At 35.9% G+C, this 24,811-nt stretch overlaps 1 protein-coding gene across 1 annotated transcript in view; it reads right to left on the bottom strand.

Annotated features, from left to right (window-relative positions):
• LOC149796597 (protein SDA1 homolog) overlaps positions 1-24,811 on the bottom strand; it is a 79,595-nt gene that overhangs the window by 9,937 nt on the left and 44,847 nt on the right. The window contains exons 12-18 of the mRNA XM_089961320.1: positions 22,568-22,626; positions 19,913-19,989; positions 19,343-19,440; positions 13,569-13,645; positions 9,315-9,444; positions 8,164-8,243; positions 5,154-5,371 (exon numbers count right to left, since the gene is read on the bottom strand). Of these exons, the coding sequence (XP_089817446.1) occupies positions 5,154-5,371; positions 8,164-8,243; positions 9,315-9,444; positions 13,569-13,645; positions 19,343-19,440; positions 19,913-19,989; positions 22,568-22,626 (739 nt within the window). The remainder of the gene's footprint in view (positions 1-5,153; positions 5,372-8,163; positions 8,244-9,314; positions 9,445-13,568; positions 13,646-19,342; positions 19,441-19,912; positions 19,990-22,567; positions 22,627-24,811) is intronic.

Raw genomic sequence — 24,811 nt, 5'->3', positions numbered from 1 at the left:
AGATCACAGACCTATATACACCACCCATCACGTGTGTCAGCATTCATTGATCACAGACCTACATACACCAACCATCACATACTTTGTCGGCATTCAAAGATCACACACCTATATACACCACCCATCACGTGTGTCAGCATTCATTGATCACAGACCTACATACACCACCCATCACATAATGTGTCAGCATTCAAAGATCACAGACCTATGTATATACCATGCATCACATAATGTGTCCGCAATCAATGATCATACACCTATATAATCCACCCATCACATATTGTCAGCAATCAATGATCATAGACCTACATAAACCACCCATCACATAATGTGTCAGCATTCAAAGATCACAGACCTATGTATATAGCATCCATCACATATTGTGTCAGCATTCAAAGATCACAGACCTATGTATATGGCATCCATCACATAATGTGTCAGCATTCAAAGATCACAGACCTATGCATATAGCATCCATCACATATTGTGTCAGCATTCAAAGATCACAGACCTATGTATATAGCATCCATCACATATTGTGTCAGCATTCAAAGATCACAGACCTATGTATATAGCATCCATCACATATTGTGTCAGCATTCAAAGATCACAGACCTATGTATATAGCATCCATCACATATTGTGTCAGCATTCAAAGATCACAGACCTGTATATACCACCTATCAACTATTGTGTCAGCATTCAAAGATCACACACCTATATACACCACCCATCACATGTTGTGTCAGCATTCATTGATCACAGACCTACATACACCACCCATCACATAATGTGTCAGCATTCAAAGATCATAGACCTATGTATATACCATGCATCACATAATGTGTCCACAATCAATGATCATACACCTATATAATCCACCCATCACATAATGTGTCAGCATTCAGTGATCACAGACCTATATACATCATCCAACATATGTGTCAGCATCCAGTGATCACAGACCTATATACACCCTCCATCACATAATATATATATATATATATATATATATATATATATATATATATATATATATATATATATATATATACATACACACACACACACACACACACACACACACATCCATCACATGTGTCAGCATTCAAAGATTATAGACCTATGTCCAAAATCATAGAGTGTTTCAGCTGATTAGGATCTATGTCATTTGCTCAGCTTCTGGTTTCACGTGAAGAGCGTAGACAATTATTTGCTCACACATTTTGTTACAGCAGGTCTGGGTCTACATTATATGCAGTCAAATCAGTGTTGTAGTCATGTGACACCAGGTCTGGGTCTATATTATACGCAGTCATTTCAGTGTTGTAGTCATGTGACAGCAGGTCTGGGTCTATACTATATGCAGTCAATTCAGTGTTGTAGTCAATGTGACAGCAGGTCTGATCTATATTGTATGCCGTCAAGTTGGCAATATATCAGGTAAATATGGTATATTCCATTTTTGTATGTGTTATAAATCTAAGGTCTTAAACTATGCAACAGACACAGAGCATAGGAAAGCTCGGGGATTTGAAGCTCGTGCGAGCTCGAGCTCGATAATTTTTTCGAGCTTTCGAGCTTGAGTAGTACGAAAAATAATTTTCTTTATAATTTATTTAAACATCATTCTTGTTAATATAATAGTATTTCAAAAAGACAAGAGCATGCAGAGATTTATCCGATAACTTTGATCGCAATTTTGTACAGAAATTAGTAGCAACTGAAAATGCCCTTTCTCAATTAACTGAAGTCAGTTTGATTGTACTGATGGCATCTGATAATCGCCTCAAATTTTCAGTCAGTTCACCATTACTTTTTGACAAGGAAAATTCTTGGCGTAATTTCTTAAATCGATCGGTTTGAAGAGATCCCTGAGTGCTAGAAGCTTCCAATCGAAATCTAAGTTCATCTTCAAGTGACAGCTCATTATGGCTAATGGTTATTTTCTCCTCATGTGCTTCTTCATTTGCAGTATTTGCCGATGGAAATAGCTGCTTCATCAAATTTGTCGCTAATTCAATAGAAGTTTTGGATGGAACATTATCCAAATGGTGCAGAGAAATCATAAGATCCATAAGTTGTTGATTAACTCTACCGTCGATGTAATGATCAATATTTTCTAAAAGTGTACCACTGATCTCTGTTCCTTGTGCAGACAATTTTTCCCTCATGAAGCTAATAGCAACATAAGCGGTTCTCAGAGAAGCTTTTTTTCACTCATAGCATTAAGAGTAACCTCAACCAGTTTCAACGCCAAAACTATGGATTTCAATAATTCTATGTTCAAATTAGTTAAGAGATGCTCGGATCCGATTTCACTCAGCACTTCATTGGTGACATCGTATAATTTAATAAAGATTTCTAGCATTTTTAGCATGGAATTCCATCTAGTTTTGCAGTCGAGGGACAGTTGTTGTTCTTAGTTAAATTTTCTGAGCTTTTAGCTTTAAACGCATCCGATCGTATGGCTGAGCCTTTGAAAAATTTAATGATTTCTCTCAGTGTTTATATTTTCATTCCATGATTCACTTTGTATCTCAACTTCTTCAGCATTCAATTCATCATCGCTTTCATCGAAATCATCAGTCTGTCCTGTTTCTTCGCGTGAAAGAAACTGAAATTCCTTTACCTGGGCAATTTTCTCTGTAAAAAGTTTTTGTAACACCCAAATGCAATCTGTGATCAAGGCAGGCTTGATACAGAGCTGGCGATTTTTCTCTGAACTTGATCATGACACTTGCTCCATCACCGGTAGAGGCAACAATATCCTGTTTGAATAAGACACCAAAAGAATTATGATGTTCCTCAACGAGCTTGTTCATTCTTTCAGCATTACAACTTCTGTAAATTCTGACAAGACCAAGATTGATACATTTTGACGAGACCATATGAAGGTTGATGTTGAGAAATCAACAATTTCCGATACTTGTCCATTCATCCAATGATACTGAAAATCTCTTTGATTCTGAGAGTTCTTTCTTAATGTCCCGTATGACTTGTTGCTTCACTTTTTCTTCAAAATCGCAAATAAGGGCCATCACCGATCTTTCATCAGCAGGTAGCTTCATTCCTCTTAATGACAGCAATTGACGAATAAATTCTGAATGAGTGAATTTCCGAATCGAGAATCCATCGACTGCAGTGAGTTTCGAGACTATTTCTTCCAGTGAAGTTTTGATAACAAAGTTATCCATTGTTCTCCTTTTCTTCGGCTCTATTTCAGACTCATCCTTGTTGACATCAATATGATGAATGCTAAGCAGATGTCGACACACTGTTTAAGTGTTTCCTTGTGAACATGAAATTGTCTGCTTACATTCATTGCAAGCTGCGAGATTATCCTTTTCGCGCTTGTTAAAATAAGTCCAAACGGCTGATTTCTTATTTTTTGACATCGCTACTGCTTTAGAAATAAAATATAAGTAAAAATTAACAAACAAAGAGCAGATACAATATGAAAAATCGCTGGTAACACGTTTATGTTGTTTGAACTGTTCAAAAATCAGTTTAAAAGAAATCCCTCGGGCGTCAGTTGTGCACCTACTGCCCCTCCGGCACCACTCATCGTCAGGCCAAACACTTGAGAAGTTCACCGGTTCTCTCGCTTGCAGAAGTTGAAAAAACCCTTCTCCCCATCGGCCGCAATCATAATAGTTGGAATTATTATCTTAGGAGCCCCCAGCGATGACCGGTGCAAGGCAACGACCGCCCACTGGTCGACCAACACGAGGAGCGTAGGCCGTGTGAATCTGTAAAGCCGCTCATTCCCACAGTCAATTAATTATCGCACGGGCTTATCCGGTCTGATAATATCAAAAAGCGGAGAATTTTTCTAGGCGTAAGCTTGAAGCTCGTCGAGCTTCGACCCCGAGCTTCGAGCCCCCAAAAATGCTCCAAAATTATCGAGCCTCGAGCTCGAGCCAAGGCTCGTCCCAAACTCTAAACAGACAGAAGCAAAAACAAGTTTAGTAAACTCAACAAATAATTTAGTTCCCTAGAAAATGATTTGAAAAATTTAAAAGGAACTGAGAGTAATGTGAATTAAATCTCAAATACTCCTTGATATTCTATCAAATTCCATACGAAAAGAATATTCCAAAAGAATTCCAATAGTTTTGAGTCTATTGATACACCAATAGTCTCATTGTTGTTGTTGGGTTTAACGCCATTTTTCAGCACGATAGGCTATGCATGGCAGCCAGTATTAATGGTGGAGGAAGAATCCTGGAAAACTCTGGGAAGAACCACCGACCCACGAGAAGCTACTGGCAAGCTTTCTCACACACCCATATTGGTCGAGTCCTAGACTCGAACCCACGCAGACAGAGGTGAGATGGCAGTGATCTGTAACGGAGAGCGCTTTAGACTACTCGGCCCCCCCCCCCCCATAGTCTTGTATGCACTTATGTAACAATAGTCTTGACTGTGTTGATGTACCAATAGTTTTTATGTACCACAATGATATAATCCAGAATGTCTTTGAACAAGTCCTCAATAATCTCTAAGTAATGTTCTAGTCCAAAAAGTCAATGACTACTTTGTATTCCATTGTATAATTTGAATAAATAATTCTCCCAAATTATAACTGAACACAACTGAAAATGAATCCACAAACTGATTTTAAGATCTGAAAAAGATTTTGTTTACAAAACCTCCTTATATAAATAGACCTGACATATACTGCAATAGCAATTTCTGAAAAATGAACTCAAAATTCCAAAATATTGTAAACAAGTTTGCTTCGAGAACATTTTGTGGTCATAATCAAGTCTAGGTTTTGATCTAAAAATTGAAGTCAACATCTTAAAATACATTACAGTGATCATGAAGGCCCAATCTCTACCCTCAATCATGGACAAAGGTCAAGCACACAATATAAATTAAATATACATAAAACCATATATACTTGTGTACAAGTTGTATTCAACTACAAACAGCCTCATGAGGTGGCAGATCTGAGTCTATGTGCAAAAGCAGCTCAGGATCCATTTAGTTCATTGGGACTAAGCAGTAAAACAAACTACACAGACCCTGATCAGCCAGTGCATTATGCAATGAAAGATCAGGGTTTAAGCTGACTGAAGTAGGATCTGATTTATATGTGACTATAAATATGTGACTATATATTTATATGTGACTATATATGGCACCTTTGTTCCTCGTCATCTTCAATCTCTACACGCTTTCTCTTGCGATGTTTACTGTCCCTGCTACAAGGAGACTTGTCTGTAGAATTGGCCTCCTTGGCAGCCTGTCTTTGATGAATCCGTTTGAAGTCCTCCTGGGTGAGGATCCGAGTGTTGGTAACCTCCCGAGCTTTATCTTTCCTCTCGTCTGGATCTTCAGGCACCTGTGACTCATCCAACTCCTAAAAAGCAATAAGCATATATTAAGGAACAAGTGTGAAGCAAAGTTTTCAGATTCAACTTCATTTAAATTGTACAAACTGTGTTAAGTTCTATCAATGCACACTTATACACCCATGACAGCACAGGTCAGCTCCAATTGTTGACTTGTGAGAGGATGGCGCATTACAACATCCTCCCAACCACCCCACCATTAATATCTTGCCCAGCTATATATATATATGGAAGGACAAAATTTCATCTTTTAGCAGGACTGGATTCATGAGGTAACAAGGTAATATTCCTAATTTAATGAAACAATAGACCACCAATGCCTGCTCAGTCAACCATTACAGACACCAACTGAGACAACTGCTCAGATTGCCAAGAGCTGTTTTTGTCACTTCCACATATACCTTAATCTGCTCCAGTTTTGAGTCAGTGGCTCCAAATCATTTCCATATAAACAAGCCACTTGTCTTTCCAAAGCTGAAGTTACATGTATAGCCATTGTCAACCAATGACAGGAACAGAGTCAAGAGTTATTTGTCATCTGTAATGTAAACAACTTCATTTTGAACACAATCTTATCCTTGGAATAATCTATTCTACTAAAATTAAAGTGTTTGCCACTGTATGTGTCGTAAACAACATAAGTTTAAACACAATCTTATTACCATATTTCCAATCTATTGTACTAGACTTAAAGAATTTGCCATGGTGTGTATATGTATGTGTGTGTGTATGTGTGTTTTGGATGCTTAACATAGCTTTAACAATGTTTCAGTCAAATGTCTAGTACTGAGGCATCATGCCACAGATATGTAGCATCATATCCCACCCAACTACATTATACTGACACCAGGCTGACCAGTCCTAACACTAACCTCTTAATGTTGAGTGCCAAGCAAGGCAACTGCTAGTACCATTTTTACAAGTTTTTGGCATGGCTCAGCCAGGGTTTAAATCTGCGACCTCACACATGCAAGCAGACGCTCTAACCACTAAGCCGCCAGAGCAATTACATAAACTTACCCCCACCAAGTAAGATCAAGTATTCCATACAAGTGCATGACCTTACCCAGAATCCCCAAGTAAGATCAGTTATTCCATACAAGAACATTACCTTACCCCCAACCCCCAAGATCAGTTATTCCATGCAAATACATGACCTTACCCCCAACCCGCAAGTTAGATCAGTTATTCCATACAAGTACATGACCTTACCCCAACCCCCAAGTAAGATCAGTTATTCCATACAAGTACATGACCTTACCCCCAAACCCCAAGTAAGATCAGTTATTCCATACAAGTACATGACCTTACCCCCAACCCCCAAGTAAGATCAGTTATTCTATACAAGTACATGACCTTAACCCAATCCCCTAGTAAGATCAGTTATTACATGCAAACACATTAAATTACCCCAAGAACCAAACAAAATCAGTTATTCCATACAAGTACATAACCTTACCTAAACCCCCAAGTATGATCAGTTATTCCATGCAAGCACATTACCTTACCCCCACGTCCAAAATAAGTTAGTCCATGCAAGCACATGACCTTCCCCCACCCCCAAATAAGATAAGTTAGTCCATGCAAGCAGATGACCTTACCCACACCTCCAAGTAAGATTAGTTATTATGTGCAAGTACATGACCTTACCCCCACCCCCAAGTAAGATCAGTTATTATGTGCAAGTACATGACCATAAACCCACCCCAAGTAAGATCAGTTATTATGTGCAAGTACATGACCTAACCCCCACCCCCAAGTAAGATCAGTTAGTATGTGCAAGTACATGACCTTACCCCCATCCCAAGTAAGATCAGTTATTATGTGCAAATACATGACCTAACCCCTACCCCCAAGTAAGATCAGTTAGTATGTGCAAGTACATGACCTTACCCCCACCCCCAAGTAAGATACAGAAGATAGTGTTCCACATGAATAATGACGATCTTTCATTGCTTGGGTCAAAGTTTTTCACTGAAGAGATTAAAAATGTACATTTTCATTTGGTACAAGCAAATGTCCTTATTATTTTATGTGATAATGTGTTTGCTACTTAAAATACATAACAGATTTGAATAGATATCTTACTGTAAAGTCAACTGTTTATATTCTGTTGTGTTTCATGCATGCATTTCAGACAGATATAAGTTGATATTCCAAAGCAGTAATTTCTAGTTTTGTGGATAACGATTACTATTATGAGAAGAAATACAAATGGTTATCTGATGTTAATTCTTTCTTTATCGGCATGCACCAATTTTAACATTCCAATCAGCAAGAACTGATTACTGAAAAAGTTAAATTAGGTTTTAAAAAGGACAAAAAGATACAAACAGGTTAGAATCTACAGAAAATTTGTACAGCATCTGGTGAAGCCTTTAAATGTATTATAGTAGCTGTCAGTGTCATTGGTATTTGAGTTGCTGTCAGTGACATTTGTATTTGAGTTGCTATCAGGGTTATTTGTATTTTAGATGCTGTCAGTATCAATGAACACAATGTCTCCATTTCAAATATGATGAAATATTTCCATTAGCTAATGTGACAATATATAATTGATCAACTGATGCAATGAACTACGAATTGTATTTCTATTTCAACAATCCACTAACTGACCATGTAATACAAAAAAAGAATTATTATTTGCCAAGGTAAAATGAAAGTCAATTCAAGTTGGTAGTTACAAACACATCCAAATTACAAGGTCCATTCTTTGCAATCTTAAGTTTTGTAATTTGAATATTTCTATCTCCATCCATTTAAACTAAAGTAATAAGAAACATTTATTAATGTCACATACCTCTTCATCAGATGAATGTTTGATATCAATCCAGCCCTCTTCATCATCTTCTTCAACATCACTACAGGACTCCCAGCCATCTTAAAATAAGGTACAATACGACTCAATGGTTTACTGTAAACATCAGTATGTTCATGCCTTATCCTTAAGACCAAATGTGGTTTTGCATTAAACAAGCCTGAAATGAGCCCCAAATATACTGATTAAACCTCCCATTCTGGCAGTAAGCTGTCTCCTTGTTGTGTGTATCACTCTAGGCAGTATATAGTTGAATGAGTGCAAAAAAAGTAAAATATATATGTTTTACGTGGCAATATCTAGGATGTAAAAATATGTAGTATTGGGTAATTGACATGAACTAAATTAATTATCAGTTTCTCTGAAGTCAGTGTACCTACTAATGGGCATCTGCTTTGGATGTGGGATAACAAGCTGATTTTTTAATGGAAGGCAATTTCTGTAGTATGCAGTAAGAGTACTGTGAATGGTGAATTACATGCCCACAGCATGTTTCATAGTGCTCTGTGAAAATAACTTAAACTTCTGTGTATGAACCATTTTTCTTCTTTTAGTCCCAGTGACAATGACCTTTCATCTTTTAACCAACAAAATGCAGAAATTATTTCTCTTCTTTCAGTCAAATTGGCTTGCCATTGTCCATCTGACCCCCAAATCAATACAATTCTTCCTTATCCCAAGATGCCGGCCATCCACAAAGTTTGAACCAGAGATATGCAGAAATAATGTTGCTGTGCATAAACCTATTTATTCTTTTAGTTACAGTGACCTTCCTGTTTAACCTTTTCAGGCCAAACTCAAGATTCTTCCTTACCTTAATTGCAAGCTATCAACCAAGATGGTAAATGTAGGTGGCATACAACTCAAGTTAATGTGCTATGAAAACAAAATTTGTAACAGAAGGACAGAAAATTTTATCATCTTCTCAGCCTTGAGATGGGAGTATAAAAATCTTACATTAGTGTATGTGTGTATATATATATATATATATATATATATATATATATATATATATGTGTGTGTGTATTAACACGATGATATTATAATTTACTTAAATATATCATCATCAAGTCATTGCAAGCCTAATATGACCATAAAACTTGAAGTGGTTTAAATTGTAAATTGAACAATACCCTCTTCTTGCTCTTTTTCTGTGGTGTCATCTTCCATCGAAAGAACTTCAGCCCCTGGTATGTAATCCTTGGCATCTCTCTCACCATATTTCAGAATTTTGATTTCTTTGGCAGACTCTGTAGGTTTACCCTGCAATTGTTGAGAATGTGTCAAAGGCACAGAATGGGAAATACTCTGATTATATAACTGTTTCACAATGAAAGGCAAAATATTAAAGCTTCATGAATGAGTCAATACCACCATTACTGAAGTCATCACAATAAGGCATGTTCCTCCATCTGCCCTCACCTCCACCATGGCTCCTACTTAAGGTATCCTAAGGTGCAGCACTTAAGTTTAATTCTCCTTAATATAGCACCCTATGGTGCAGTACTCTTAATTTTTAAAATCTTTATGACTGTACCCTATGGTACAGTATTCTCAGTTCTATATTCTCCTTATCATAGCAACCTATGGTGTAGTACTCTCAAAATTTATACTCCTTATGACAGCATCATATACTCCTTATGACAGTGCCCTATGGTTCATAACTCTCAAATTCTATACTTCTTATGACAGCACCTGTGGTGCAGTACTCTCCATTTTCTACTCCTTATGATAACACCTATGGTGCAGTACTTGTAAATTTATACTCCTTATGACAGCGTCCTATGATGCAGTACTCTTAAATTGTATTCTCCTTATAATAGTACCCTATGGCACAGTCCTCTTAACTTTTACACTCCTTATGATAACACCTTATGGTTGTTGTTGTTGTTGTTGTTGTAGGGTTTAACGCCATTTTTCAGCACATGATAGGCTATACATGGCGGCCAGTATTAATGGTGGAGGAAGAATCCTGGAAAACCCTGGAAAGAACCACCGACCCACAAGAAGCTACTGGCAAGCTTTCTCACATACCCACATTGGCTGAATCCGAGACTCGAACCCACGCAGACAGAGGTGAGATGGCAGTGATCGGTAACAGAGAGCACCTTAGACCACTCGGCCACTCGGGGCCTCTAACACCTTTTGATGCAGTACTCTTGAACATTAAATTTCATATGATAACACCTGTGGTACAGTACTTTATATTATTATATGCTCATTTTTTTCCCCATTAACTTTACATTGTCAGAATCGTTCAATATTCCCTGATACTGAACGCGTGCGACAATTCACATATAACATTCATGTGAAAAAAGGAACTACTTTCTATTGTAAACAAACAATCACGCAGACGCCAGCACTTTTGATCTGTAAACAAATCATACACACTCGCATAAGAGGCTCTTTACGTTGTGGTTGTTTAAATTTGTTTCTGAATGAACTAAAACATGTTTCGTGGACTGCAAAAAAAACAAGCTGTTTTGGCACATTCCGCGTTGATACAATGTTACAGATTTAGGCTAGCTACATTATATAAAAGACGGAAGATTAGGTCCTTACAAATAACATACAAGTCACAAGGCATATACTGTCTTCTTTATCTGGTGACAGGAATGGCAAAATAAAATATACTTAGTTTTACATCCTGAATTTCCTCAAAATGTTTTTTCTTAATTCTGCACATCTGAATTACATGAGCCATGTCATAGGTTTTCAATCTGGATTACATATTTCGAAACTGTGCTGTAATTTCGATGATAAGTGCAACTGCATCCTCCTTACTGCACTCAAAATGAAATAAGCATTAAATTCCATAGCGTCTTTTTGATAATTGCAATTGAAAGACTTCATATTTTCCCACGTTATGATTTTAAACATTCAATGACAGAAACAGAAACACATTTGCAGACGTAAACACGCTTCTCCCGCGCCACTTCAATTCAATGTATTTCATGTATAATTTTACACAGATGAATCCAGTCCAAAATCACAAACTTTCGTCGAATCGAAACAAAATGCCAAAATATATTCATTCCAGATCAAATGGAAAAGTTGTTGCAATGCACATTCATTCACAATATGACTGCAAATTTTAATTTTAACTAGACACACCATTTTCTTTCGAAAGTTATGTCGAGCGCGCAACTAAGTTCAAATTTATCTGGGCGGAATTATGTGAGCATTAATAATCATGTCATTATGTAATGACAAATCTGCGCTTGTGTATTTAGTTTGGAATACGGCATTCATTCATTTACGCTGTTTCTTGTAGTGTATTTTGTTTATATAATTAAACCTTAGGTAGAATAAAAAAATGAAAAGGTACTGCATTTAAACCCTCTGTCTTTGACGCCCAATGTCAAAGAGTCTGTTAAAGAGTGAACCGTCTTAATTTCATAATAAATCATCCAACTATGAAGATAATCCATCAACAGGTTTAGGAAATATTTGCAATGAAAAACTTTACCCAAAACCTTAACTTTTGACCATGTTGATTTCCAAAAAACGACTGATGGGTCTCACTTTTCCACAAGTACCCCTACACAAGAAAATGAAAAAGTGTCCAAATCATCATCACACTCTAGATTTCCATCCAGTATATACAAGAACCCATGCCTAAGGAAATGGAGTCCAAATCATCAGCATGTTGCATATGTTGTTGTTGTTGTAGGGTTTAACGCCATTATTCAGCACATGATAGGCTATACATGGCGGCCAGTATTAATGGTGGAGGATGAACCCGGGAAAATCCCGGAAAGAACCACCGACCCATGCTGCATGTTGCATAGACCTCTTCTCTGGAAACGTATCATTCTCTCTCCCTCGCTCCCTCTCTCTCTCTCCCTCTCTCTCTCTCTCTCTCTCTCTCTCTCACAAACACACACGATTACTTAATTACTATTACAAGCTCTCTACCTATACAAGAGCAAAACAAATGACAACTGTTATGGTAAATTCTACCTTTCATCTGTGGTGTTGATACCATTTAGTGAGCGGATTTATTTTTTCTTGAAAAAGTTAACAATTGAAGGATGAATCGAAACTATGACAAGTAAAAGACTTTGAGGTTTAGGTGCTAAAATATTTCAATTAGAGTCACTGTAAGTGTACTTGGCCAAGTACATTATTCAGTTACCTGGCACATTCTTTCTGTTTTTGGTTTTTATTTGTAAGGAAAGATCTAAATAAAGCATCTGCATATATGAATATGTACTTGCAATTATTTTGCAACAAATACAAGATGCTTCTGATCACAAATGAGTCTAGCAATTATACAAAAAAGTAAACAAACTTAAAGCAACATGAAAACATTGTACTACAAACACACACAGAAACAAAATTGAATACCCATGTGAAATACATCACATAATTATCAGTTATTGGATCATTGTTTCTGCAGCTCATTTATATATATAATCAAACTTATTTAAATAGGAATTCACAATTTGGCCAATTGTTAAAGAGAAACAGCTTGCATCTAATGTATAATAAAATGACTGCCACTGAATTGGACTAAATATTCAGTTCTTTTTCAGAAAAGTGGAATGAAGTAGAAAAATAACATGCATTTCAACACTGATTGACAACATGGTGAAAGAACATTTTTAGAAGAAAAAAATATAAAGAATAAATAAACACAAATATAGATAACTGTAATTTGAAAGATATCAACATCTGTGCACATTCTGTGACTTCTGTGATAGTTTCTTTTAATTAAAGTTGTAATTACTCCACCCTTATTTTAATCATGTATTATTTTAGAGTTATCAAATAAATGTTGTGAATAGATGAAAATTTGTACATGTCATGCTTAGAATGTTAAATGGATGACAGAGAATTAATGAACATGTAATTATTCCCAACTCATTGCTAATGCTAAATGATTGCTCCCTCACAACCAAAAGCATCCTCATGATAAAACTTACAGTGTGGTTTACTAGCTCTTATATAACAACAGTGGCACAGTGGTCAGTATACTGAACTTGTAGCACAGTGGTTTGTACATTGTACTTGTGACCAAATGGGTGACCAAACCCAAAACTAAAGGATAATTTTGCTTGAATAAGTACAATAGTAATTCATGCAAATTAGGTTAAATAACTCTGAAAACATGGTTATATCCACTGTAGTAAAGAAAAGCCTCATGATTTTATTGATATGACTGAGATATATTAATGTTCCATTCATTTTCAGCTTGACTGGCCATCACAAAAAACACAATGTACCGTCATCAACAGAGGGATTTAAACAGCTTTATTTGAAACTAAAGTCATTGTTTTATTATTTTATCAGCCATATGATCTTGTGCACAATTTTTGTAAGGAACCATGCTTCAAATTATGGATACAGAAAAAAGCACACAGTTGAAATTGATATCTACTGACCCTGTCTCTCCTGTGTAATTTGTCTGGATCAACCTTTCTGTACAGCTGTAGCATAGAGCGTGCTGCCATCATCACACCTGTAATTTCAAACCGTATTGTAACAAGATTAAACTCAAGTAAATAATGATATTTCCACAATTATTTTGATTCTAACCTGACTCCAAGCAAAGTTATTGAAGATTATAATCTGAGCACAAGTTAGATTTGTGTGCTGTGACAAGTTAGATTTGTGTGCTGTGAGATGTTAGATTTGTGTACTGTGACAGTTTCATGACTAAGAAGTCAAGCCTTTTGTTCTAAAATTTTACTGAGTGTCTCAAGTAATAAATGTTACTCAAAACTATGAAATATTCAGAATGTACAGTTTTTCAGAATACTGAGTCAAGCAAACTGTATATGATGGAAGGACCTGGTTAAGTACTAACTTAACCATATGCAAGCAATTAATATATCCAAAACATTGTTTACCATTCACTGCATGCAACAATTATATGTCACTATCATATATTTGCTTTGCAATAACAGCAACTCCCAAAGCTGAGAATATTCATCAAAATCACAAGCTGAACAGTTCAAATCTAGTCATTAAAGGGCTACACAGATCTGATAATTCAATGTCTCTAAACATGGGTGAATCGATTATTTTGTGAACATGGACTATGCATGAAAACAGTATGCAAATACAAATTAACATTTACAGCCATATATTAATCAGTGTTCAAGAAGCATTGTTTCTAAACACAGGATCGTAGCAAGTGGCTTTGAAAAATCACTTGCCCCGACCCATACTCCACTTGCTCCAGCCAGCCATTGTTTGTTTACTATTATTCTCAAACAATACTGAATGCACTATACTACATGGTCACAAGAAATAGAAAAATGGTTTACTCATTGTTCCTTTCATCTGCCTCTCTAAACAGTGTATTTCTGAAGAATAAAAAGTCGTCTGACCCTGTCCACTAAAATTTTGATTCAAAATGATATCAATAAAACCAACGTTTTCCCCATATTCTGATGTAAACCATTAATCAAGACCAAAATGGTTTATGTTTGACAGTGTTCCCAACCAAACAATTATTTCCAAATTTGTTCATACAAATGTTAATTCCATTTCACTTAAGATTCCTGGTATCACTTTAGCATTTACACCATGTATTTTTACCATGTGTGCTGAAATAAGCACAGCAAAAAACTATACACTGCAAAATTAATGGAAAATACAAAATTGTAAAACATATGAAATAAAATCCCACAGGAACAATCTACTTGTTAATTTCTGAAACTTCAAATGCATGATACAGCTGATTTTATTTTTGCAAATGAATTTTTACTAAATTTCAATCTAACTGAGGAGTGCAGTTTCAACCTAGAGACAGTGTGATTTTTCATATTAAATTCCATACCAATCTAACTGAGGAGTGCAATTTCAACCATGAGACACTATGATTTTTCATACTAAATTTCAATCTAACTGAGGAGTGCAGTTTCAACCTAGAGACACTGTGATTTTTCATATTAAATTCCATACCAATCTAACTGAGGAGTGCAATTTCAACCATGAGACACTATTCCAATTTAACTGAGGAGTGCAGTTTCAACCTAGAGACTCTATTTTTCATACTAAATTCCAACCTAACTGAGGAGTGCAGTTTCAACCTAGAGACACTATGATTTTTCATACTAAATTCCAATCTAAATGAGGAGTGCAGTTTCAACCTAGAGACACTGATTTTTCCTACAAAATTCCAATCTAACTGAAGAGTGCAGTTTCAACCTAGAGACACTATGAATTTTCCTACTAAATTCCAATCTAACTGAGGAGTGCAGTTTCAACCTAGAGACACTGATTTTTCATACTAAATTCCAATCTAACTGAGGAGTGCAGTTTCAACCTGGAGACACTAAGATTTTTCCTACTAAATTCCAATCTAACTGAGGAATGCAGTTTCAACCTAGAGACACTATGATTTTTCATACTAAATTTCAATCTAACTGAGGAGTGCAGTTTCAACTTGGAGACACTATGATTTTTCATACTAAATTCCAATCTAACTGAGGAGTGCAGTTTCAACCTAGAGACACTATGAATTTTCGTACTAAATTCCATACCAATCTAACTGAGGAGTGCAGTTTCAACCTGGAGACACTATGATTTTTCATACTAAATTCCAATCTAACTGAAGAGTGCAGTTTCAACCTAGAGACACTATGAGTTTTCCTCTTGCTCTCTCTAACAGAATGAAGACCTTTAGATTGGTATATAAAATAATTATTCAGATTTTCAGCTGTTGGACTGGCTCTGAAACTGAGCTTTTTCTGTTCCCTGATGGCATCTTTGCATGTATCAACAAACCACAGTTTGTTAACACATTTAGGAATAGCACAAGTTTCTGGCTCTGAAACCCCAGATCTACTATGTTGTTCAAATGATCAGCTTCTAGTTCCAAGTCACAAAGAGATTTAAATGTTTCCCAATCTGCCTTGTTCAATTCCATCTCTAGTTCCGAGTCGCAAAGGAATTTAAATGTTTCCCAATCTGCCTTGTTCAATTCCATCTCTAGTTCCGAGTCGCAAAGGAATTTAAATGTTTCCCAATCTGCCTTGTTCAATTCCATCTCTAGTTCCGAGTCACAAAGGAATTTAAATGTTTTGCAATCTGCCTTGTTCAATTCCATCGCTGCCTTGGCCATTGAGGTTTGGAATATTATTTCTTAAATATATTCAAGATTAGTCACTATCACATTGGTTGTCACCAACTTCCCAAGGAAAGTCAAGTAAAAGAGCTGGACATAAGACAGTTAATTCTAAGGAAAATATGATCCTCTTGCAAGATACAGGAAGATATTTGATTCATCATTCAAACAGCAAAGACTGACTGAGATCAATTTGGCTGTGTGGATACAGCCTGTAACATAGTACTGAGATTAATTTGGCAGTGTGGCTACAGCCTGTAACATAGTACTGAGATTAATTTGGCAGTGTGGCTACAGCCTGTAATATAGTACTGACATTAATTTGGCAGTGTGGCTACAGCCTGTAACATTACTGAGATTAATTTGGCTGTGTGGATACAGCCTGTAACATAGTACTGATATTAATTTGGCTGTGTGGATACAGCCTGTAACAGTACTGAGATTAATTTGGTTGTATGGATACATGCTGTAACAAAGTACTGAAATTAATTTGGCTGTGTGGATACATGCTGTAACAAAGTACTGAAATTAATTTGGCTGTGTGGATACATCCTGTAACACAGTACTGAGATTAATTTGGCTGTGTGGATACAGCCTGTAACATAGTACCAAGATTAACTTGGCTGTGTGGATACAGCCTGTAACATAGCACCGAGATTAATTTGGCAGTGTGGCTACAGCCTGTAACATAGTACTGAGGTTAATTTGGCAGTGTGGCTACAGCCTGTAACATAGTACTGAGATTAATTTGGCAGTGTGGCTACAGCCTGTAACATAGTACTGAGATTAATTTGGCTGTGTGGATACAGCCTGTAACATAGTACTGAAATTAATTTGGCTGTGTGGATACAGCCTGTAACATAGTACTGAGATTAATTTGGCAGTGTGGCCACAGCCTGTAACATAGTACTGAGATTAATTTGGCAGTCTGGCTACAGCCTGTAACATAGTACTGATATATATTTGGCTGTGTGGATTCAGCCTGTAACACAGTACTGAGATTAATTTGGCCATGTCGATACAGCCTGTAACATAGTACTGAGGTTAATCTGGCTGTGTGGATACAGCCTGTAACACAGTACTGAGATTAATTTTGCATGTGGATACAGCCTGTAACACGGTACTGAGAATAATTTTACTGTGTGGATACAGCCTGTAACATAGTACTGAGATTAATTTGGCTGTGTGGATACATGCTGTAACATAGTACTGAGATTAATTTGGCTGTGTGGATACGCACTGTAACATAGTACTGAGATTAATTTGGCCATGTGGATATAGCCTGTAACATAGTACTAAGATTTATTTGGTTGTGTGGATACAGCCTGTAACATAGTACTGAGATTAATTTAGCTGTGCGGATACAGACCGTAAGATAGTACTGAGATTAATTTGGCTGTGTGGATACACACTGTAACATAGTACTGAGATTAATTTGGCCATGTGGATATAGCCTGTAACATAGTACTGAGATTAATTTGGCTGTGTGGATACAGCCTGTAACATAGTACTGAGATTAATTTGGCTGTGTGGATACACACTGTAACATAGTACTGAGATTAATCTGGCTGTGTGGATACAGCCTGTAACATAGTACTGAGATTAATTTGGCTGTGTGGATACACACTGTAACATAGTACTGAGATTAATTTGGCTGTGTGGATACAGCCTGTAACATAGTACTGAGATTAATTTGGCTGTGTGGATACACGCTGTAACATAGTACTGAGATTAATTTAGCTGTGTGGATACAGGCCATAAGATAGTACTGAGATTAATTTGGCTGTGTGGATACAGCCTGTAACACAGTACTGAGATTAATTTTGCCATGTGGATACAGACTGTAACACAGTACTGAGAATAATTTGGCTGTGTGGATACAGCCTGTAACATAGTACTGAGATTAATTTGGCTGTGTGGATACACACTGTAACATAGTACTGAGATTAATTTGGCTGTGTGGATACAGCCTGTAACATAGTACTGAGATTAATTTGGCTGTGTGGATACACGCTGTAACATAGTACTGAGATTAATTTAGCTGTGTGGATACAGGCCATAAGATAGTACTGAGATTAATTTGGCTGTGTGGATACACACTGTAACATAGTATTGAGATTAATTTGGCCATGTGGATACAGCCTGTAACATAGTACTGAGATTTATTTGGCTGTGTGGATACAGCCTGTAACATAGTACTGAGATTAATTTGGCTGTGAAGAGTTTTACTAGTTATGACAACTGAAGCTTATCAGTATTTATTGAAAAGTTTATGATGAAATTATTAACACTGACTTTTTCTTTCGAAAAGGTTTTCTAAAAATAAGCAGTTATTGGATCACATCCTTTTCACTGCAGACTAATTTCACCAATATGTGCTTTTATTCCTTGGCAAGTCCATTGTGTTACAGTGTCAGACATTTATGAATATGGTGGGAGTACACAGGGCTTCTCTGCGCTTTCCCTATTGCAATATTGGGGGACTCTCCCGACTCCCAAATTTATTTACAAAGCTGACAAGATATCTGACTGACCAGATCAATGATAACAAAGGAAACTAAATGCCACTTATGAAGTTCAATCTTTTCATACCTTTTCTTTTTCTAAACATGCAAAATACTAAAATTTTAATAATGATCATAAACTAATTATATGAGATAGTTTTAAAGTTTCAAATACAAAACGTAAAGAACTATATTAAATATGGATAATTTCATTTCTTTGTTAACAAATGCAGCACATTCAAATATGATGCAAACTATTTGTGACTGAGTTACTCTCAAATTGTATCTTTACTGTGCTCTAATAGTATCATAGTCCATTTCTATGCAATAACAGCAACTTAAACATAAATACAATTAAATATAATCAAAATTATCCTTCTACCTTTAAAATGAATGCTTCAACTGCATTTCTTTTTGAAAGTGCTACTTTACAAATATGAGGGCTGGTTTCATTTATTTTTGTACCACGATGCTTACTAACACTGAATGTGTTCAAAAAATGTTTACCCTAGTTCTTGTGGGTCTTGTACTGAACTAGATCAATTAGTAACACTGAATGTGTTCAAAAACTGTTTACCCTTGTTCTTGTGGGTCTTGTACTGAACTAGATCCTGAAGCAGGTCATCTGACAATGCCAGTGGACATCGGACACAAATTTCACGTGCAGCATTTAACCTGAAAAGAGTCAATTCTTTTTCATTAGCCTAGCACAGAGAAACTCACAAATGAACTTCAAATATTTCTGAAGAAGGAGAAAAAAATTAGTTTTCCTGCTAAAGAAACAAAATGCAGTCAACCAACAAAACTTTCCTAATTTTCTGCCTCAAGCTTGATCAATATTTCTACTCGGACCTCAAGGATGGTATCTAGTACTATAGTCCTTTGTTTTACATTCTGAATTAAATTTTCTTACAGTTTAAGAGAAGTTTAAGTGATTCTTTCCAGATACTTTATATTGCTAAAATTGTTATGTTTCCTGAGTACTTTTCATTCAAGATTTTAATTTAATTTCTTATGTATTACTGAATATGATTCTATTATTTCTTACTATTTGCATCAAACAAAATAATTTTGAATGATCTACAGTAAAAATAAAATTTCTTTTAAAGTTCTTTTATGTGTGAGATAAAAAAAATATGACAATTACCCTACAGCCATAACCTCTCCAGAGTTTCTGTCCGTGATGAAATTATTTGCAATGACCCTGAGAAGTTCTTCTATAATCTGAAATTAAGACAGTATGTATATATTAGCATCTGACAACTGCTAAGTACATTAATGGCAATATGGTGCCAATTAAAGCTAAACTTCTATAAAAAAATTAAAATATAAAGATTTGCACAAAAACATTCGGAAAATAAACCCTTTCAAATAAATGTAACATAAAGCAGTACAAGATATAAAATAAAAGGTAAAGATGTTAAATTCTGTCAAATCTATATAAAATAAAATATGATGAATAGGGTCAATGTTTTAAAAGATTTTTCCAAGATTTTTCTGGTGCTAAATCATCAGAAAGTTCCTTAATTTAGTTTACACAATAAAATCTTCTGTTATAATGTGGTACCACCAACTATGTTATGTACAGAACTAGAGTATGGTGAGAACCACATATATATACACCGAAGTCTGGTATAACAGGAACCATGTAGAAGTACCAAACCATAATAAACGGAAATGATAAAATTTTATCAAATAAAAATGTTTTGAAAAAAAACCATAAAGATATCATACTAAGTTTCATGTTGTTTTCTTTCAAACCATATGGTCATACGTTTGATAAGTTAAATTTGGTCATCAGGTCCATAGCAGTATCATGTTTCATCCAGAACTGAGTAATAATGAGGGAGAATGATTCCAATTCAGCAGAAGAAAAAAAAACCAGGTCACTCATGCCTATCATTGGAAAGCATGTATTCCTGGTATCCTAAAGACAGAAACATGAGTTCTGCAGAATACTATACCTAACTTCCAACGTGGAAGTTGTAAAAAAAATGCCGCAGCCAAGAACCAGAATTTAACACACTTGGATTTCCTGCAAAAAGTGTCCACTATGTTCCTTTGCCTCAACCACTATTGTCTGAATATCAGTCTGTAAATTTCATTTAAAGATTACACAGCATTTTTCAATGCAAACTTTTACACTCTCCTTCTTAATATGAGCAACTTTTAAATGACTGTTTTGTGTTTCCAAAAAGTGTATTCAGATTATGCCACTCGGACTCTGACCATCACTATTTATTCAGGAATGTGAGAAAAATAATCCTTCATTATGCTGAACAGGAATATCCCACCCTTGGAATCAGAATTGTGGCAGACGCTTAGCAAAACACTGTGTCTGAAAGCATAATGTCTGTGCAATTCTGACTATCATGGTTGAAAGACATGGAATTCTAACATATTTGTGTACAAACGTTTGGTACAAAGCAATGATATAACAAAGTTTCGGTTGAATACAATAACTGGTGTAGAACTTGCAACCTTGAAAATTATCAACATATTCTTTACAATAAGGACAGTATTGCTATCAGAAAAATGATGCAGAGTCTAAAAAAGGAAATTTACAACAAAGCAAAATCAGACTGTAAACAGAATGCAGAGTAAATGCAAATGAAATAATGAACGTAATTTGAAGAATAGAGAACAAATGCAAATGAATGAATTTGAAATGCTATTTACCTGTTATTTCAGGCTGCAGATAGATTTCCATCAAAAGTCGTTTTACATGATAATACATACATTCTTTACATGGACAATGTTTCACTACTTACAAGCCCTGACATTGTTCTAACCACATTTACTGCAGCTTCAGTGATTTTTTTATATATAAATCCATTGCTGTCTTTTGAATGGAGCTATGGTCAGCATGCTGGACTAACTACTGAAAGGAGATGGGTTCAAATCCTACCATCAGACCAGCCTGGGTTAGCTTCCATGGTGTGTCTTTTGACATAGCACTTTACCCAAATTGACATAGCACTTAATAACTTACTTGTGTTGCAGTGCTGTAAATCACTAATCCAAACGGTCTTCTGAATTGTATGCATTTTCATTTTAATAAAGCACACTTTTTACAAGTCAAGAGTGTGTGAGTGTGTACGTTTATGTGGGTGTGTGTGATTTGGACTTCTATCGTAGCTTTAACAATTTTTCAGTCACATTGCTACAATGTCTGCAGTGTGGCAGTTTATAGTGCTGCCTAGCACTGGGGCATCATGTAGCATGATGTTCCACCCAGTTACATTATCCTGACACTAGGACAACCAGTTCTAACACTAACCTCTTAATGCTGAGCACCAAGCGAGGCAACTGTTAGTACCATTTTTGCAAGTCTTTGGTATGACTCGGCCAGGTATTGAACCCATGACATCCTGCATCTGAGGCGGATGCTCTAACCTCTAGGCCAGAGGAGTGGTCTTAACAAGTCAAGACAGGAAGCAATAGTTATTTCTGTTGAATACTGAGGAAAAAAATGTGGACTTTTGCATTTCAAATTAACAAAAATGAAAGGAAAAAGTGAATGGAAGTGACAACTGCAAACATGAATTTAATAAAAATAAAATGCAGAATGAAGGGAAACAAAATGCAGATTTGGTCAAATTAGCCATTTCACGTTCTGAATGTACATCTCCCAGTTCACAGACAAGACAAAAATTTAAATGATGTTCATGTTACTGCTGTTGCTGCCACGATCACTACTAAAAATGTGAAACCCCATGTTTTTCTAACTGCTTTTGCAGGCAAACATAACAACAATCAACATAATAAAAAATAATAAAAATACAAAGCTTGCAAATCTCACCTCAGGAGGAACTAAATCATGACAGGACTGTGCTGCAAACAGCAGTAACCTAGTCACTTCTGAAATCACAAATTTAACAATGAAATTAGAGATTGATAAAACTGCTGATTGAGAACAAATGCTGCTACCAAGCTCTGTTGGACCACTGACAACCATAAAGAGAATAAAATTTAAAAATAAAAAGAGTACTGTAAATGGCACTGTATATGCCCACAATTTTGTAAATTAGAGAAACTCAAATGAGCAATGATTTAATATTGAATCAACAGATTTCATAAATTCAGTTTTAAATCATTAATCCATTCGAGATGCTGTTTATTAGCTTTTATTTAAAGTGGAAAGAGACTAGATAAAAAGAAAGAATAATTTCATTTAATTTTGGTTCAGACAGTGCAACTGTAAATTCTTCCATGTGAAAAAGTAGTCCCAGACGCAAGCTGAAATAAAAATACACTATTCATAACTAATATCATTTAAAAGTCGATTTATGTTTACAAATTTCAATTTATGTGTCCTTCCTATCAAGAGAAATTTTGACATGGTCAATATTTTCAACACTTGATCTCAGAAGAATATTTCTGTGTGATGTTAAAAAGTTCACTCAGATCATCTGGAGTAGTTATTGTGCAATATACATGAATTTCCAAGAAACTGTTTACAATGTTTCCACTGACAGGTGTGTTGATTCCACCATGGATATTTGTCGGAAGGGATGATTACTGAAAATTGTACTAAATCTAGATGTGATGCGTATGCCAGAACATACAGTATGCCAGAGACGATTTGCTTTCATATAGCTGTCAAGGAATTCATATTCACAGATTTAATGTTTTTGTGACTAGATATTGCATTATTTTAATTTGGAAGAATTCTCTGATTTGGATAACAATTTGTCAGTTGAGAGAACAGCATTTGTCAACATTCCCTTCAAAAGACATAAGCTTATATATTCCTATGGGGTGCAAGATCCACATCCTATGGTAGCTGTAATATAAAGGTGACAGTCTGCATCACAACAGGTCGCCCTGTGTTTCTGTGCAATGACATGGCAAGTATGTGTTGGACAGAGGTCGCCCTGTGTTTCTGTGCAATGACATGGCAAGCATGTGTTGGACAGAGGTCGCCCCGTGTTTCTGTGCAATGACATGGCAAGTATGTGTTGGACAGAGGTCGCCCCGTGTTTCTGTGCAATGACATGGTAAGTATGTGTTGGACAGAGGTCGCCCTGTGTTTCTGTGAAAAGACATGGCAACTTTGTGTTGGACAGAGGTCGCCCCGTGTTTCTGTGCAATGACATGGCAAGTATGTGTTGGACAGAGGTTGCCCCATGTTTCTGTGCAATGACATGGCAAGTATGTGTTGGGCAGCTTGATGGATTTTCTAGGTTCTACCTATTTCAGTCACAGCAACCTTAAACTTTGACCTTTAGACCCCAATAAGTCTGATAACTGTTGATGGTGGACAACTCAAAGTACAGTGCAGAAAACATTTCCTTCTTCCAACTGCAATAATCTTAATCTTTGACCAGAGATCAATATGGTTCTTCCGTATCCCAACTGCAAGGAATCCACAAAGTTTGGTAATGGAAATTGGTGGACTACTTGAGTTACTGTCAGGAAATGACACTGGTAAAAAATGAAAGGACAGATGAATGGACAACATCATAACATAATATGGCAATCACGTACAGTCTGAACAGGATGCACTGATGAATGGATATTCAAGTACAAGAGTGGATACACCAAAATAAAATGGATACACGAATACATGAATGGATATACAAATACATGAATGGATACAAAAACACATGAATGGATACAAAAACACATGAATGCCTACACAAACATATGAATGAATGCACATACATAAAATGGATACACAAATACATGAATGGACATACGAATACATGAATGGATACAAAAACACACGAGTGGATACACAAACACATCAATTAATATACTAACAAAAAATGGATACACAAATACATGAATGGATATAAAAATACATGAATGGATAAAAAAACACATGATGGAACACAAAACACATCAGTGGATTGAGAAAAGGACAAACTGAATCCAAAGTGACTCCTCTTCTCCAAATGGGAAAAGTAAATGTAAATTACTCTGGAAAACTTAAGCATGCAAATTTAAATATTTATGTAACATTATAACATTATCTTGCACACATCGTTATGAAATCCATGGATAAAAGTGTAAATATTTCACCATGTTCATATTTTGTTTT

Source organism: Sinohyriopsis cumingii, chromosome 6, assembly GCF_028554795.1.
Source record: "Sinohyriopsis cumingii isolate HCF-2022 chromosome 6, ASM2855479v2, whole genome shotgun sequence".
NCBI classification, from domain to species: domain Eukaryota; kingdom Metazoa; phylum Mollusca; class Bivalvia; order Unionida; family Unionidae; genus Sinohyriopsis; species Sinohyriopsis cumingii.
Note: the sequence above shows the minus strand (reverse complement) of the source record. Positions and strands in the feature narration are given on the sequence as shown.